The 18042-nt window shown below is 40.9% G+C and overlaps 2 protein-coding genes across 2 annotated transcripts in view; both read right to left on the reverse strand.

Moving 5' to 3' along the window:
• The window catches only part of WDR89 (WD repeat domain 89), a 91950-nt gene extending 75824 nt beyond the window's left edge, over window positions 1–16126 (reverse strand). Inside the window, exon 1 of the mRNA XM_030558557.1 lies at window positions 16065–16126. The gene's annotated coding sequence lies outside the window, so the exon portion shown is untranslated. The remainder of the gene's footprint in view (window positions 1–16064) is intronic.
• SGPP1 (sphingosine-1-phosphate phosphatase 1) overlaps window positions 1–16993 on the reverse strand; it is a 31682-nt gene extending 14689 nt beyond the window's left edge. The window contains exon 1 of the mRNA XM_030558550.1: window positions 16065–16993. Coding sequence (XP_030414410.1) covers window positions 16065–16754 — 690 coding nt within the window. The 5' untranslated portion in view covers window positions 16755–16993. The remainder of the gene's footprint in view (window positions 1–16064) is intronic.
• Between the last annotated feature and the right edge of the window lie 1049 nt (window positions 16994–18042).

Here is an 18042-nt window from a genome sequence, read left to right on the forward strand (position 1 = left end):
TTGAGATGTCAGATATAAATATTAGACGTCAACCTTCTTTCTTTTTTGGAATGAAGAAGTAGGGGGAAATAGAACCCCTTGAAGCAGAACTCTGAAGGCACCCTACTGAAAAAGAGTTTATCCATACACAGCAGGCTGTTGTGATAGGGTGTCCCTGAAAGGCGATAGGGTGGCAGAGACTGAAATTAAATTTAATATCCTTTCCAGACAATATCTAAAACAAGTTCCAACAACTCTAAACTTCATAGACCCCAAGCTGGTCTAACCTGCTCTGTGGCAGAGAATCAGAGAACATAACTGATTGTGCGTTTTCAGTTTCTGCTCTCTCCCCACTACCTTTTTATGATCTGCATGGCTCTCTGGGGAAGGGGAGCCATCCTTCACTAGGTACTCTCCTAGCTTCAGACAGAGCCATTCAAGTTCCTGTGCTGCTCTCCCAGGGTGTCCCATAGTATGGCAGGAAATGTGTGGGAGAGCAGCTGGTGTTAACTCTCCTCCCTCCCCTGTGACATAGTGTGTGGCCAGTGGGGAGCTGCTGCAACAGGAAGGGACAGCACCCACTATATAACTGCCAGCTCACCCCACAGCTGCCCCTGAGGCTACAGGCGTAGTGGTACAAGGCAGCTGGGAAAGCAGTAACCCTTAACTCTTCCCTTTAGTGGCAGAGTTGATTCAAATACTTGACTTTTTAAACGTAAGAGTATAGCTCATGAAATGCATTAATTCCAATTTTAGCAACACCTGCAACTGTCTCATGCTATAAGCCTCAGCTTCTGGAGTAATGAAATTGCATAAGCAGTTCAGCTTCCAACTGGAAGGTGTGAAGAGGAGGAGGGGAGAATGTTTCTATTCTCAAGATTCTCAGGGGGTGGGGTTGAGGGTGGGGAGACACTTGAAAACACAAACCTTAAAGGTTCAAAGCCCAGAAGACAAAAAAATACATTTTAAAAATCTCATGATTTAAAATAATCTCATGATTTTGGAGAAACTGACATGATTTTTTCATCACTTGTGGTTAGCAATACTGAATTTATAATCAAATATAAATTGTTTAAGATAGCTGCCTGGAAGGAAACTGAATATTACTGATTTATAGAAAGAACTCTGCTGAGTTTCTGTTTCTCCCAGTTTGTTTGCTTATTAAAAGGTATCTGCATTAATCTAGGATCCTTAAAAATTCATCTGCTCTTGTTGCTAACCCTTAGGAACACAGAAGATGAGACAACACCAAGTCACCACAAACATTATCCACTGATCCAAGGAGCATTGGAGGCTCAATTCAAAATAAAAATAAATGAGATATGCAGGCATTTATCAAAGTTAGGGAGAAACCTGAAACAGTCTGAACATACTCCATTCACCTTGACCTTTACATAAGGAAGCCTGTAAAATTATGATATTGTCTTCTACAAACCACATAAAGAAAACTTTAATTCTTTAAGGTTTTTGTTAAAGCATGAATGTCAATACTTTTCTTGAACACACCGCATGGAAAAAAATCTTTCAAGATTCTGTACATTACATTATTGGGAAGGAAGAACATGTTTCATTTTAACTGGTATGTACTGAGAGTCCAGAAATAAACAAAATTTCAAACTTTTTAATAGAAGTTTTGAAGTCCTCAGATTAAGATGGTATACTGTTTCACAACTCAAAGGGGAAGACATTTTTCTTAAACTACATATTTGCAAAACACTGTATTGCGCAAAATAGAGTGCAGTTCCTTTTATTGTTTAAGAATCATTAGTTTTACAAAGCCATAAAAGGAAAGCAGTCGCAAGACACACGGCATACTTCCAAGATTAGTTTAGTTTCCTATATAGCAAAAATAATATCAGTCTGATAAATTTAAAGAACTGTGTCCAGTACAGACCACAGTAGCTGTTTGCACAGGAGTACTGCAGGTGCTAGGAGTTATACAAAATCTAAGACTTGTAAAATGTATCAGAACTCTTATGTACTCCAGTTGTCTTTGGGGAACATGCTTAGGATTTTAGCTAAACAGGAATCCCAGACACCTCAGCTTTCCAATAATGGCACAGATTGATACTTGGATCTTTTCCATAGTGCTAGCAACTTCTACTTAAGTAGAAAGAAAATGCCAAAGTAAAGCCACAAAATTACAGTAATTTCAATATGTGGTTTCTTAAGTAAGAAAGTGCCAGATCAGCAGAGCTGCAACAGCATATGAGAAATTTCCCTATGGAAACGTGCACTGGCATCCAGGAGATAAGTTCAAATCTTATTTAATCCACATACTAGGGGTGTGCTTCACTGCTCTTCTTATTAAGCAAGACCTCAGGAGGTACACAAATGTCATTCAGAATATTTTCACAGAGGAAAACGTGTGAAGATCTGAAAGGTTCTCAAGATCACTTCTGGCACAGCTGGGAACAGAAACCAAATTTCATGCATTTGGCCATGCTGTCTCTCAGAAAGATTAGACCAAGTCTTCATACTTGGCTATACTTTCATTAAAATGGGCTACTCCTGCATCTCCACCTCTAAGACAATGCGAGACATACAGTGAATGATAATCTTTAATTACATGATTCCATGCTTTCCTCTTTGCCCCTTTGGAGTGGTGTTGTCAAGACACGGGTCTAGGACAGTGCTTCTCCATTGTGGGCCACATCCAATACTACCTGAATGGCCCTGAGGATGCCACATGGGGTGCAGCTCTGTGCTGATTGGGCTGCAAGCAGCCTGTGGGCAGCCAATTGAGAACCACTGATCTAGGACCTTAGAGAACTGTATTCTATACCCAGCTCTACCAAAAAATTTCTTATATGATGCTAAGCAAGTCATTTAAACCAATATTTTCAGAGGTGGCCACTGTTTTAAAAACTAATCTTATGCTAAAATAAAAAAACCTCAAAACTTTAATTCCAGTCACAAACTTCTCTATGATAAAACACCACATCATACATTTCAGCAATGCACTGATGTTCTGCAACATGTAAATGTCTATTGATGTCAGTATTAAGGTTTCACAGTACAGTGAGATTCTGAGGAATGAGGTGTTTGTACTGTTACTGAACACGTTGGAAGACGTATTGAGAGAGGAGGCGTCTGTTAGTGAAAGTGGTGAGTGTGATGAATAGGGGTTATGGTAGGCTAAAAAAGAATTATCATAATTGACATTTCTTTGGTTTTAAGGGTTTGTGAGTGGCCATTTCCTTTAAGAAACCTTAGCTAACATTTTTTTTTGTGTAGGAATTATATTAATGAATGACATTAGATGACGTGCTAAGTAGGAGAAAAGAAAGTTAACAAATAAGAAATTTTCTGCCATGGAAAGGCTACTGGTGTAGTAATTTTCCTATTTCACTCATCTTTGAATTCCATTTGTTCAAACTCATAGCTATTTAGTTTCTAGTGTTATCCATGAAAAATAAATAAATAAATAAATCTATTTAAGACCACAGATGGACCAGACTAGTGTTTATTTACTGTTTCCTTCTTATATCCAGATTCTTTTATTAGGATTTCTGAATGAACTGAATTAAATAAGTCTTGAAATCTTTCTTAAAGTCTGGACGATGGTAACCAATTTTCTACTAATCCAGCCACCACCGACAAGAACTCGCTCCAAAAAGCCTCCCCGCCTTTTCTCGTAAGAATTTTTTCAAAGATAGCAACTGTTTCACCTGGATATCAGTCTTCCATGATCTCAAGCAAAGATGAAGTCTGATTTCTGCCTACAGGTATTATAGTTCCAGTTAAAAACTTCAGGGTATCCACGAATATATCCAATATAAAAAAGAAGCTGAGGAAGTCTATTATGACAACTTTAAATTTGCTAGGTATGCTGTCTTTTAGGTATAATGAGAATGTCATAACAGAGCTGGCAAAAAAGTGTAAACTAATGTCTGGCCACTGCTGGCAATTTCTCCAGAGACTTATTCATTTGACCTCAGAAACAAATGCTGCAAAGTATCATTGTTTCCATAAGTAATGAAGGCATGACAATATGTACTTTACAGATCTGATTTTTCCTTTTCAAATCCCTAGATGTTCATCTCTCATATATTATACCTCCTGTTTTTATTGGGAAATTCCCATTCTGCTTTAATTGCATCCCTTAAAGTAGGTTAGCAAGCTTCTGATTGGATCCACACAGAAAATATTGCCCTTGAAGTGCCCTAACTTGAACTTCTCCCCCTTCTGACTGAATGCCAAGGTTTTTAATCACTTAATCATTGTTTGAAAACATGAATAAGGAGACAGACAATCTGTCTTGGAAGAATATGACCCAGGGTCAGAAAGTTCCCCTTCCTTAGTGGAGGAGAATACCAAAGAGGACTCTAGATAGCCATTTCTTTTAGTTCAGACTCCAGTTTTCTGTATAGGTGGAAAGGAAATTCTGCTTTAAAATAAAAAAGTGTTTTCCCTTCCTTCTCACTTAAAAAAGCCAGGCCTTTTTCAACCTTCTTTCTAATAGTAAGGTTCCAGCATGAGAACAGGGTTCCAAATGTTGTTTTGTTGTGTGTAGTACAGTAATTCTATGTTTGAGAACTAAAAAAAACTGATTTTAATCCATGTAATCACATTAAAATTCACATTTTGCCCCTATCCTCTAAATGTAGGCTATAGCAGCCAAAGTAGTTGAAGGAAAAAGTATTCTCCTCCCTCAGAAATGGCAAGATCAGAAGCTTCTGCTAGCTAAACTCTCAGGTAACTTTTACAGAGCTTATGATTGCAGAGATAACCTTCCCTTCACATCTGAAAGTTTAATTATTTTCTTAAATCTAGACAGAAACAGCCAATGCCTTGGCCTGCTGTACTAAGCTTTGCTATCACAGAGTGAAAGTTGACCAGAATCATGTCAGTTTTCACTAATAGGCAACTATGAGAACTAAGAATCAGGTCATTTACACTTTCCTGCTGCTCACAGAAATTATGAGAAGCAGACAAACTGGAGATATCCCTGCTGCCGCAGCAGCTGTCAGGAAGAGGCTGGGCAGGGCTCCAGGACAACATTCAGGACTATAAGCATGGGCTCCAGCAACTAGGCGGGAGGCTCACCTGGCCTTCTGCTATTGTGCCTCATCTTACACACCCCTCATGTGGTAGGGAGCTGCCACTTATGACAGTCCTGGAGCCTCTGTCTGGGTAATTTCACCATGAGGTGCTGCCAATGTTTCCTGGAAGCTGTCCTGCTCAAGGAGGAAGGCTGCAGGAAATGCTGTCTCAGCCTAGAGCCCTTGAGAAGGGCCTGGGTCACCACAGAAGTCCATGCAGGCACTCAATCAGCAGAGGGAGGTGCATGAGATAGTGTCCAGCTTTCTTTCACTTCTTACCCATGATGCATTCCACACGGATAAGCAAGGAAGGGAGGAATAGAAAAGGCGATTGCCTCTGCTGATAAAAGCAGAACCTCAAGAATTTCAGCCTTGTTTTCCCTCACCCCCACTTCTTTATATATGTTCTGTAGCAGGTCTGTCTGCCTGCAGTTTAAGGGTATATCTACACTGCAATTAAAACGCTGGGGCTGGACCATGCCAGCAGATTTGGTCTTGGACTAAGGAGCTGCTTAATTGTGATGCAGATGTTCAGGCTCAGAACCCAAGCTCTGGGACCCTCCGCCCCTCACGGGGTCTAGAGCCCAGGGTGCAAGCCTGAGCCCAAACATCTACACATCAGTTAAACAGCCCCGTAGTCCAAGTCCTATGAGCCCAAGTTAGCTAGCACAGGCCAACTATAAGTTTTTAACTGCAGTGTAGACATACCCTAAAGAGGAAGATGAAATCTGCTGGTTTCTTTGTGGAGGAGACACACCTCCCTTACTGCCAAGTTTGGTCCACCTCCAATGCTGCACATAACTGAGTCATGGATCTGTGGACCAAATAACTAATAATTCACTTATATTAAAAAAAATTTACTCCATGCTTTCCAGAGTTAGACACTAACTGATTCAAGGTATTTATAAAATAAGGGTAAATTTGAGAACTTGCTGGGTGCCAAGTGCCTATGGACGCTCAGCATCTCTGGGGATCAGGCTCAAGACAAGACTCCAGAAAATAATTCAGATAATGAAAGCTATAAGAAGATGATTAGTGATAACAAGGAAGAACTGTTACACTATCATTACAAGATTATGAGGTGCAAACCTTATGAAGGGCATCTATAATCATTAATACAACACATTTCTCAAGACCCTAAAGAAATCATACAGTTTGTCAAAATCTCTAGTTCTGCTAGCTGCAAATAATATGGCAAAATACTGCACCCTTACTGTCACTACAGTTTTTGGTAGACAAGCCCTGAAAATATTTACTACATATTTGTGCCAACCACATTAAGTCATGAGAATATGACAAGATGTGTATGTAGACTTTTTTTTTTTTTTTTTAAACAAGGATTGGTCATATGTGATCTGACTGACAATTTGAATTTAAAACAATGTTTGCTTTGTTATACATAATGAGGCTATGGATACTTTACCAAGTAAATAAGTTACAATTGGTGTCAACTTATAGATACAAACTCCTATGATTTGTAGTTTTACTGGCTGTTCCACTATTAGTAGACTAACACACACATTTGAATACACATTATTAAGCATATTTCATAAAACTTTCAAGAAAGAGAATGTAAGGAGTTTATTTGCATGTACAGTATATGGTCAATCTTCATTGAAGTTTGAGTATTTACCTGTGAATTTATAAATTAAATATGATCCTGAGAACTTCACAACTGTGTCAGTTATTTCATCTGACATTACAGTATAAATAATATGATCCTGCTGGGGAGAAATTTTCCCATTACTGAGAACTCAGTCAAATTGTGTGGCAAAGCACTAATAGCAAAGTGAAGAGTATGTAGTATATAACTTCTAGGTTATGTAGTGGTGATAGGATTTTAGTTAATTAAAATACAGGGTTATTCAATGTATTTACCTTTAACTCTTAACTGGGTTGTTTTCCTGCACTGAAATTTCAAGAGAGAAACAAATCTAATGCGCTTTTATAGATTTAGTAAAAGATAGGCAATCAAATATGAAGTAAATATGTCATTCATTTTATTTGTAGTTTCCTTAAAACTAATCAAATACAAAACAATGCAATGTTTAAAACAAGGTTACAATTGAAAACTCAATCAACATATCAGTGGTTCAACTTATCTGGCTCACCAATTACTACGATTGGTAATTAAATCATTTATCAAAATTCACAAGAATTACACTTCAATACTTTACAGGAAAGTTATGGAAGAATGATTAAATTAAAAGAAAGGCAATCTGGCTAAGAGTCTGCTAAAGACAGAAGCTGACTCTTGCTTTTGTTTTAAGGGAGTATAATATGTAAAATTATTTCTTTATATCTTCCCACTGAGCTGTTCCACCTTAAGTTTCTGAGACCATACGATCCACGTTAGATTTTATTTACTTAGCTTAGTCACCTTCCCACATTAAATACACTGTCTGCATCTTCCTGACACTTTTATACAGATGCAGAAATTATTCTTAAAATCAAGCACTTAACAGCTTTGGAATAACACTTTTAATCAATATAATTTCTTACTAATTAGATAACAGATTTGAGGATTTTTAGTGTCTTCCTAGGGAAAAGGTTAGACACACACACAAATAGAATGTCAAGAGAATTCAGACATCTCTGAATTCTATACAAATGCACATGTCTTTTTCTTAGAGTCTCTAATTAATATGATCGTCTTAGGTGAGAACTAGTTCTGATGTTGCAAAAATTTTGAGCTTCTTTTGCATGCAGGGTGATGGTTGGGCTCTTCTCTCTCTCAGTTGTGACTTCAGGCTTGGCTCAGCTGATGACTAGTCTTTAAAATTTCTTCTCTGGATGACAAGTCCAGGAAAGAAAGCAGGACACAACTTCGGGCGTTGTTGTTGATGCAAGAGAGAGTCCCCCTACTTTCCTTCTGCATGGCTAGTCTTGTAGGATTCTGTGCCCTCTTGCTCTACCTTGGGGACCACCTTTCTACAATTAGGGTTTCAGCATGTTGGCTATAGCTCAACGTGGTAGTAATTCGGTATCTCAATCTGAGGTGGACATTTTCTTCCAACATCCATGGTGACCAGAAGCAGAACATATGAGAAGGAGCTGGCAACAGACTTCTAACAGAATATGGCCCATTCTCACTTTGCTAAATATAATTAGTAGTGCGTAGTCCACCACCCTTTTACTAATTTCCATTCATTTGTTGTGACTGTTAGTAAGCATGACAAGGGGAAAAAAATGAGACTCAAAAAATGGGACCTAGCACAAGGTGAGTGCCTGGCCTACTTCAGAGCCCTTTCACCTAAAGCAGCTCTGATTTCAGTATTCCTTATTAATGCTAAACTTAATTTTACCAAATAAGCCCTGGCCAAAGTTTCCTACAGATAGATGGAGAATCAACCATATTTCAAAATGTACTGTAGATGCAGAGGCTGTCACGATTAAAGTTTTAGTTTAGCTCTTCTTCAGACAGACAGATATAGAAAAATTAATCCCAGTAATGTGCCTTGATTCAACTGGGATGAAAACATCCCATAGGTTATTACATATTATTATGTTTTGCAGAAAAGCAAGGGTACTGCTAGCTTTGGAAAAAGCAATTAAAATTTGTTTTAAGCTTACCAAAGATTCCCAATTGTCCATTTTATTAATCTATGTCTTTTAAACACAGGCTGTATAAGAGCAAGAACAAAAAGTTAAGCCAATAACCTTGATGAGTAAGATAAGCATAGTTTTGTTTCTTTATTTGCTAATCAGCAGAAACTAAATAAGTCAATTGCCATCCGCCAGTCTGTTACTGTACAATTTAAATTTTCACACTAGCTGCTACACACTCTATCCAAAGAGCAGTTGTACACAAAAACATGTACACAATTTATAAGCAACGTACCACAATATTTGCTAACAGCACTGTTGGGGGGGGGGTTTGAATTCAAAATGAAAGCACAGGGAGTTACATGCATGAATACCTATATCTCAAGATAACTCAGGTATGGTATATATGCCATCTACATGTTTAAGCACACTCCTATTTCCTTTTCCTCCTCATCTTCATGCAAATTCTATGCAGACTTTTACACCTGGAACTTTCTTCCTGACCTTTTCTGGCTAATAATATATGTATTAAAAAATTAAGCTTTTATTAAGTCATCAGTGCATATGCACTAACCAAGACATCCATATTATCTTATTGTTGTAAATCTTGTTCTCCCGCCTCACATTTCTCACTGGACAGGAAGCTAAAATGCGACAATTTGATTCTCATTAGAGTCCATGGAAAAACACTAACAAAAAACCCAGCCACCATAATTAGCTTACATTAAAGGTCTTCAGCATAACAAATAAAGATGATAATAAATGTTGGTTTTCCAGGCAAGGAAAAGGCAACACAGAATTATTAAACAGATGTGAATGTTCAGCCATCATATATTTTTACAATCCAAATCTATTTGCGTCATTCCAAAATCTCACTGAACAGCCAAAAAACAAAACTAGAACAGCTTTCAGAAATGAACAACCTTAGCGTCATGTAGTTTACATTTTTATATTAAACAGCTGAAGGGCTTGTTATGTAGCCATATGTATAAGGGAGTCAGGAGTCAATTTACACTAATTCAAACCTGCCTAATGTTTACACGTGTTAGGAAAGATGGTATATTATGCAAATAGCCTGAAAAAAATTAACTGAGAACTAATCAATTTAATATTCACACAATTATATTTTCTTTATGTTAAGTGAATTGTTCCTCTCAATACTAAGTAAATAGATAAGACATCACATATTTTTAAGTGAGTCATTACAGTGACTCAAATCCAAGTGAGTAATAACTAAAGCTCTTCATGGCTAGATCCTGTCATTACTGTAGAGCAGCTTTGGCCTTACCCAGCCACTGGAAGATTCCATCTCCATATGCAGAGTTGTTCTGAGGTGGTCTAGAGAAGCTACAAAATCTCTTACACCACCCACTCATGACTACTAGAGCAGAGGGAATGACCCAGTCTTCCACAAACACCACAATTACTCTTTCCTGAAACAACCCTTTACGACTATTGGCCACCAGCATAATTTAGCAAATCCACAGGCTGCTCTAGTTTGCAGTATGAACTGTACTTGTGCTTCCCCAATCTGGCACTAAGGTACCAAAAAAAATCATCTTTGCAGCAGCCCTCTTGAGCTGTGCAGAGTCTGATAATCTGAAATGTGACACATGAAAATACCAAGTTTTGAAAGTTTGTTTTTGTACAGATCAAACTCATTCTAATATAAAATATTTTCTAAAATCAGGTTAACGAGTACTTGTTTTCAAGTACTCTCCAAAGTTCATGAAAATATTCATCAAATGTCAGTTAACTGTTTACATCATACAGTGGTTTTATATTACCTCTTACCCCCATGGCACTTTATAATATTTAAAGTATTGAAGACTGGTTGAAGATTAGAGAGTGCCTGTATTTTCATTACTGTGGTAAAATCATATTTTAAAAAAAGGTGTGTGAATGCAGATTTTGATATAGACTAGCAAATACACTTTTTTTTTTAAAATATCATCTATGGCACCCTTATTTCCAGTTGATCAGTTTTCTTTACAATTTTCATCATCTACTGTATTAATATCCACAACAGTGTTTCTAAATTTCCATGGATAGATTTTATCTGCTTTGTATTTCAAAGTCACCAATTATAAAGTTTGTTTACTAAAGTGGAAAAACCCACAATTTAATAATAAAATGAAGGGATTTTTCAACATAATCCTGTATAGCTGAAATAGAGAGCTCATTAGTCAAGTTCCTACATAGTGTCAAAGTAAGTAACAATTAAAAAGGCATATATTACAAGAGGACAGAACAGTTAACTATGATGAAGTATTACCAAAACAATTTTTTTTCTTGCTGCTAAAAGATCAATACTGTTCTTTTGGAAACAAGAATCCTTTAAGGTCTCTCTGGTTGTGCAAAAGAATTCAAGCAATACGGTAAAATGTGGGATATTTGCAGACCATAGGTTAGGGCTCCATGTGTCACACTCTAGGTAGAGATCTTTGAGCCCTACACCTTTCAGCTATCATACACAAAAGATGGGGATTACTACTAATGAGGTCCCCTGTTGTTCAAAGCTCTCCCAAGCGGTAACTGAATTAAACTGCCTGATTCCTGTCAATCCACTATTTCCAGAGTAGTAAAGAGAACCAGGCCATGTCTACATCTAAAATTTTGCAGCGCTGGTTGTTACAGCTGTATTAGTACAGCTGTATAGGGCCAGCGCTGCAGAGTGGCCACACTTACAGCAACCAGCGCTGCAAGTGGTGTTAGATGTGGCCACACTGCAGTGCTGTTGGGCGGCTTCAAGGGGGGTTCGGGGAACGCGAGAGCAAACCGGGAAAGGAGACCAGCTTCGCCGCGGTTTGCTCTCGCGTTCCCCGAACCCCCCTGCAAACCGCCGGGAAGGAGACCTGCTTGCTCGGGGAACGAGAGAGCAAACCGGGGAAGGAGACCAGCTTCGCCGCGGTTTGCTCTTGCGTTCCCCGAACCACCCTGCAAACCGCAGGGAAGGAGACCTGCTTGCTCGGGGTTCGGGGAACGAGAGAGCAAACCGGGGAAGGAGACCAGCTTCGCCGCGGTTTGCTCTCGCGTTCCCCGAACCACCCTGCAAACCGCAGGGAAGGAGACCTGCTTGCTCGGGGTTCGGGGAACGAGAGAGCAAACCGGGAAAGGAGACCAGCTTCGCCGCGGTTTGCTCTCGCGTTCCCGGAACCACCCAGCAAACCTCAGGGAAGGAGACCTGCTTGCTCGGGGTTCGGGGAACGCGAGAGCAAGCTGGGGAAGGAGACCAGTTTGATTACCAGAGGCTTCCTCAGGTATTATGGGATACCTGCTTATTCCACGGAGGTCAAGAAAAGCGCTGGTAAGTGTCTATACTTGATTACGATCCTCTACACCCGAGACAAAACGGGAGTACGGCCAGCGCTGCAAACAGGGAGTTGCAGCGCTGGTGGTGCCCTGCAGATGTGTACACCTCCTAAGTTGCAGCGCTGTAACTCCCTCACCAGCGCTGCAACTTTCTGATGTAGACAAGCCCCCAGTGTTTTATTTACATCCCACTTTTACTTTACGGGTAAACTATGTGGAGTAGCAGAAGTATTAGAGTTGCCTTCCTGAATCCAAGGACAGAAAATAGTGCAACAGTTTATATTTGATTCACATTTAGAATGTTTCTTATGGCTATTATGATAACAGGAATTTTCTTTTTAAATTCAAGCTTCAACTCTGTAGAAGTTAATGGCTAAGGCTCTTTTATTCACAGAAGTTTTACCAAGCTCTACTTCAAGGGTCAGCAACCTTTCAGAAGTGGTGTGCCGAGTCTTCATTTATTCACTCTAATTTAAGATTTCGCATGCCAGTAATACGTTTTAACTTTTTTAGAAGGTCTCTTTCTATAAGTCTATAATATATAACTAAACTATTGTTGTATGTAAAGTAAATAAGATTTTAAAATGTTTAAGAAGCTTCATTTAAAATTAAATTAAAATGCAGAGCCCCCTGGACCGGAGGCCAGGACCTGGGCAGTGTGAGTGCCACTGAAAATCAGCTCCTGTGCTGCCTTCAGCACATGTGCCATAGGTTGCCTACCCCTGCTCTACTTATTTGTTAAAGAGAAAAGTAATGAACAAAATTCCATTAAGAACAGCATTCTATGAAAGCAAAAGAACTGCACCTGGTAGAAGGCAGCAGCTAGGAGTAGTAGTTTTATGTACTGGGATGAAAAATACCTTAAAAAAAAAAAGTACTTTAAAAATATTTTAAATACTATTAAGTATCAGAGGAGTAGCCATGTTAGTTTGGATCTGTAAAAGCAGCAAAGAGTCCTGTAGTACCTTATAGACTAACAGACATATTGGAGCATGAGCTTTCATCGATGAAGTGAGTATTCACCCACGAAAGCTCATGCTCCAAAACTTCTGTTAGTCCATAAGGTGCCACAGGACTCTTTGCTACTTTTAAATACTATTAACTTTCTTCTGCTGAAGAATAAAAGGCATCTCTGCAGAGTTGTTCCCTACAATATACACTCATTTTGCCCAATCCAGCATAACTGAAGTGAAAAGGAATTTTGTCATGGTCCTTGATAGAAGCAGGATGTGACCCTTAGCAAGAAGATTCTGCCAGGTTTTTTAAAACAAGTATGGTTTCTCAAAGGCAAGATGGGTGAGATAATATCTTTTATTGGACCACCTTATATTACCTCACTCATCTTGTGCCTCTGAAATCCTGGGAACATCATCACTGCAAACAATATATGTTTTCAGGAGAGACTTAAGTTTAGTGACATGAAATTATTAATCTAATTTTAAAATATTCCTTTGGCAATATTAGCTCGGGAAGTTAGTGCTAAAAATTCATTTTATTAAAAATGTTTAGTTCATAATACATGATGCAACGAAATCCATCAACAGAGCACTTCATTACTATATAAGAGACATGAGTTCAAACTTTTAGCAAAAGTCTGGAATTATGATGAATGCAGTACACCCAATTGTACAGTATAGAGAGAACCTCTAAACTGCTTCATAGCAAATCCTTATAGCTAGCACTCATGAGCAGCACAAATAGGCTTCAGAAGGAAAAAACACTGCCGCCTTCCTTGATTAGATATCAATCTGCAATAAAAGGCCTAGTATAAGACAATAAGCACAAAGAGTCAGAGCTGAGGTTCTGAAGATTCTCAATATCTAGACCCAAAAACAGAGATCCACATAAATCAAACTCCTCTCCCCAACAAGAATAAAAAATATTAAGAAGTGTCAATGAAACTACTTAAATGTTACTGGCCAAACTTTTATGTGAAGTCCAGCACATTTACTCCCAGCATCCATTTTCTATATAGTTTCTGAAGCATCCTAGTCCGATTGTTCAGACTTCTTCAGATGACAGATACTATCCTGAATAAACTTTAGTTTCAGTGTGCTCTACTATTCAAGCAAATAATTTCATATGAAATTAAGTTTTTCATAGAATCAAGAGATGGCAGAGCAATCCATTTAAAAGATGCTGGTTTACTGAAAAGGTTAAGCGTGGTTCTACTCTGAATAGTGACAACAAACCAAACCAAAGCATGGGTCCCATGTTTGTCATCACTTGAGTTTTTATAACAAATGTAGTTAGTTTACCAGTAAAAATATTATTTCTCTGCTTGCCAGTGCTGCAAAGTCACTCTGGCAATAAAGCTCAGCTCTGCTTCCCACACATCACTACCAGCATTGCCTTCATAGGGTTTACACCGATATAACTGACTAGCATTAGTAACATACCCGGTGTAATTGTAGTCTTGTCAGTCCCACCTTGCATTTAGCTGTGATACTCGGAGTACCTTTCTCAGACCTGAAAAAACTCCATGTGGCTCAAAAATTTCTCTCTCTCACCAACAGACATTGGTCCAATAAAATATATTACCTCACCCACATTGTCTCTCTCTGGCATTAATAAGTTATTCTGTTAAGGATATATAGAAAGCAATATAACTCAGATCATTCTCAGACTGTCAGCTCTCCAGTGCTAATGGGGTAAAAGGCAATAAAAAATATTTTTCTGTCACTAAATAAGCAATTGTGACTGAATGTACATGTTGTTGAATAAGGTCCATTTTTAATGATTCACTCTTTATAATGAACCTATAAACAGTTACTAATAAGTGAAAATATATATTTCATAAAGTAAATCTTAACACCTTGATCTATCACATGCCTGTGCACATCAAGTGGGTGGGAACTTGGTGTGTAGTGGAAGGCACTTGGCCTTTGACTAAAAAAAAAAAAAGTGTAGTTATTTTGGATACCTACACTTTTTGGGAGTGGACTGACTTTTACCAAGATTAGTTACTGCACTTTGAATCTCAGTCTTTGTTTAAACCGCATTACTTGCACATTTCTGAACCTTCAAACAGCTCTCTCCTTTCAGAATACCCATTTCACAGATGGAGATAAAAACACAAGTGTTGTGCTATGACAGTAAACAGCCAGTGATCATTAACAGCACTGACTGAAAAGATAAGGGTTCTTTAGTCACTAAGCTGAAAGTATCTCAGCAATTTGCTGCACTTCTTAAAAGTTATACAGCTATATGAAAAGCAGTACAGATGGCAGACCGTCTGAAAATGCTAAACATGTTGCAAGTAGAAATCAATCCCTTTTACATAAACTGGATATAGGAGATCTGTATCCTCCAAATACATAGCTGTTAGAAGTTTCAATGCACTGCATGTTAAGTGTCTATAACACTTGCTATCAAGGAATGACCAAAAAAAACTACCAAAAACTCTTGTTGCTCACCTGCCCCTGCAAGTGGTGCAAGAAAACTCCAGGATCATGTATTTGTAGAGAATTTTCTAGCAATATGTTCAAGAGCAAAAATTTCAGCAATACCTACTGCAACTGAAAGCATAACATGATCTAATTATCCATAGAGTACAATTTATCATTTAAATTGACCTTGTTGATTTAAGATGCAATATACCGGAGATTAAAATTTAGATGAGAGAAGGGCAAACCTGAAAAGGTTCAGAAATCAGTTCCTGATAAAAATTAGTACTTCTATAGTTGTGCAGCACTTTGAGGATTATTTATACCTTCAACATCCAATTATTAAACTAAAACAGAGTTCAAGGAGATGCCAAGGACAAAGTAGTAAATCAGAAGCAAAAGTAAGATTATCACTGAACTCTAAAATTCCTAGTGCTCTGTCAGCCAGTCAATTAAACCAATCAGCCTGCCAAAAGATCAGATGCTTGTACAAAAGTTTACCCAAACCACTTGAGGCTACAAAAGTCTCACAAGAACAGGGTGCAGACAGAGATTCAGAGCACACTGTGCACATTCTCACTATTCAAATAAAAGCTGGAAATACTAGAAGTCTCTCTCCTGATATCTAAACACTTTCCTGGATAATCAAAAAAAAGTTCAGTTCACATTCATTTTTAAGAATAGATGACTTGGGGGGTTGGGGAGGAGAACAGGTATTGTATTTTATCCAAACCAGTTCATCCTCCCATTAAGGCAGTGGAGTGTATATCTCGCTATGAAAAAGGGAGGGCATTACCTGCCACCTGCCGTAGCTGAGCAGGACGAGCGCCAGAGGGATGGCAGTGCCCGACATGGCGTGGGTGGAGGGCATGCTGTACTCGGAGTTGTAGAAGACTTCCAGCTTCACCACGGGAGGGGAGGCAGGCCGTGGCCAGCGGATCACATCCTTGGTGCACTGGCCCAGGTACATAACCCAGACCCAGACGATGATGAGCCTCCTGCCTATCCAGGCGTCCAGGTTCCAGATGCAGAAGGGGAAGAAGAGGATGTAGAAGAGCTCGTTGCCCAGCTCCGTGCCCAGGTTGAACAGATAATAGAGGAAGGGGTTGCGGATGGCGATCTCCTGGCAGGCGGCTTCCCCGGTCAGGGAGTTGCGGCGCGGCTGCCTCCTCCCCCAGGTCTGCTGCGGGGGTCCCTGCCCGCCGGCTCCCCCGGGGACCGCCCCGTTCCCCAGCCCCTTCGGGTGCCGCTTCTCCCCGCCAGCGGCGGCTCGGAGTCGGGGCCACCCATCTCCTTCCCCTCCGCCGGTCACGGCGAGGCAGCTGCCGTTGGCTAACGGCTCCGGCTCCCCGCTCTCCTCAGCCAGGGGAGGGGAGGCCACCAAGCCCGGAGGCCCCTCCACCCCGCAGAGCCGCTGGAAGTCGGCCACTTTCTGCGGGTCCTGCAGGTCGGCGGCGAGCCGGGCCAGGCGCTGGAGCAGAGCCATGCGAGGAGCCGGGTGGCGCGGGGAGTCTCTCCCGGGCGGGGGATCTCTCCGGAGGGGAGGGGGGACTATGCCGACGGGGGCGGCCTCCAGCGGGGAGGGGGCTTAGGCTCTACTCGACCCTAGAAACCCGCCCAGCCGGCCGTTGCGCCTTCCCGCTACGCCGCTGCAGCTCCGGCCCGTCGGTTACCCGCCTGTGGCCGTCCTGACTCAGCCGAGCCCGGCTGCACCGCCGTCGCGCGCACCCCCGCGCCCTCCTCCTCCGGGTGCGCGCGGTCCCACCACGGCGCCTGCGCAAAGTTCTGCTGGCAACGCAAGAGCACTGACGGTGCGAGGCGCTCCTGATTGGCTGTGCCCCGCTTCTAGGAGAAAGTGCGACCAATCACAACTTTGTTCTGAGCGCGGGAGCGGCCAATGAACTTTGCCTGCTTCAACCTCGCGCGAGTGTCACGTGGAGATGCCCACAGAAGCTCAAGGGTAGGGGGTGGACTGGGCAGAGGAACTTTAGCTTCTCAGGAGGGAGGAGGTGTGCTGGGGGGAGGGGTTCACCCCCAATCTCCATCACCCAGCAGGAATAGGGAGAAAAGAGCTGCCCCTCCACACCGCCTCCATCACCCCGTATAGAGGCGGGGGGCGGGAGGGGAAGAGCTGCCCACCCATATCTATCACCCAGTATGTGGCGGGGGCGGGGGGGAAGCTGCCCTCGCCCTCCTCCTCCTCCTCCTCCTCCTCCTCCACACAACCCCCCTCCCCACCTCCGTCACCCAGTAGGGAGGAGAGGGACTGGGGGTAAGATGAGCCCTCCGATACACACACCGCCACGGAGCATGCAGAAGAGCCTTGAAAGTAATGACTTATAAGGCCAGAAGGAATGAAGTAGGGGGAAGGATGTCTGGTTCAAAGAACAACTAATTAAATAAAGGCAAGTTTCTAAAAAGACCAATAGGAGTAACTGCAGATGGGTTTAAATCAAAGAGAATCTTAAAATGAGCCAACACAGCTGAGTGTGGGCCTATGGTAATAAAGATAATAACAACAATGCTAGTGTGCCAATGTTCAAAAAGGGCAAGTGTGATGACCTGTAAACCTGAGGCTGTCTCCCATGTGTCCCCTGGTGGCCTCAGGACAGCCCTGTAAATGCCCCCTTGCATCAGTTTCCCTCTTGGTTCATCAGATAAACTCAGTACTGTACAGCATTTGGAGTACCTAAAAAGCCCTTTTGTGGAGTTAATTTATTACCAAAAGTCCCACTACCATAAAGCAGAATTCTCCCAGTGCAGTGCAAACAGTA

The sequence above is a fragment of the Gopherus evgoodei genome, chromosome 4, assembly GCF_007399415.2.
Source record: "Gopherus evgoodei ecotype Sinaloan lineage chromosome 4, rGopEvg1_v1.p, whole genome shotgun sequence".
NCBI classification, from domain to species: domain Eukaryota; kingdom Metazoa; phylum Chordata; order Testudines; family Testudinidae; genus Gopherus; species Gopherus evgoodei.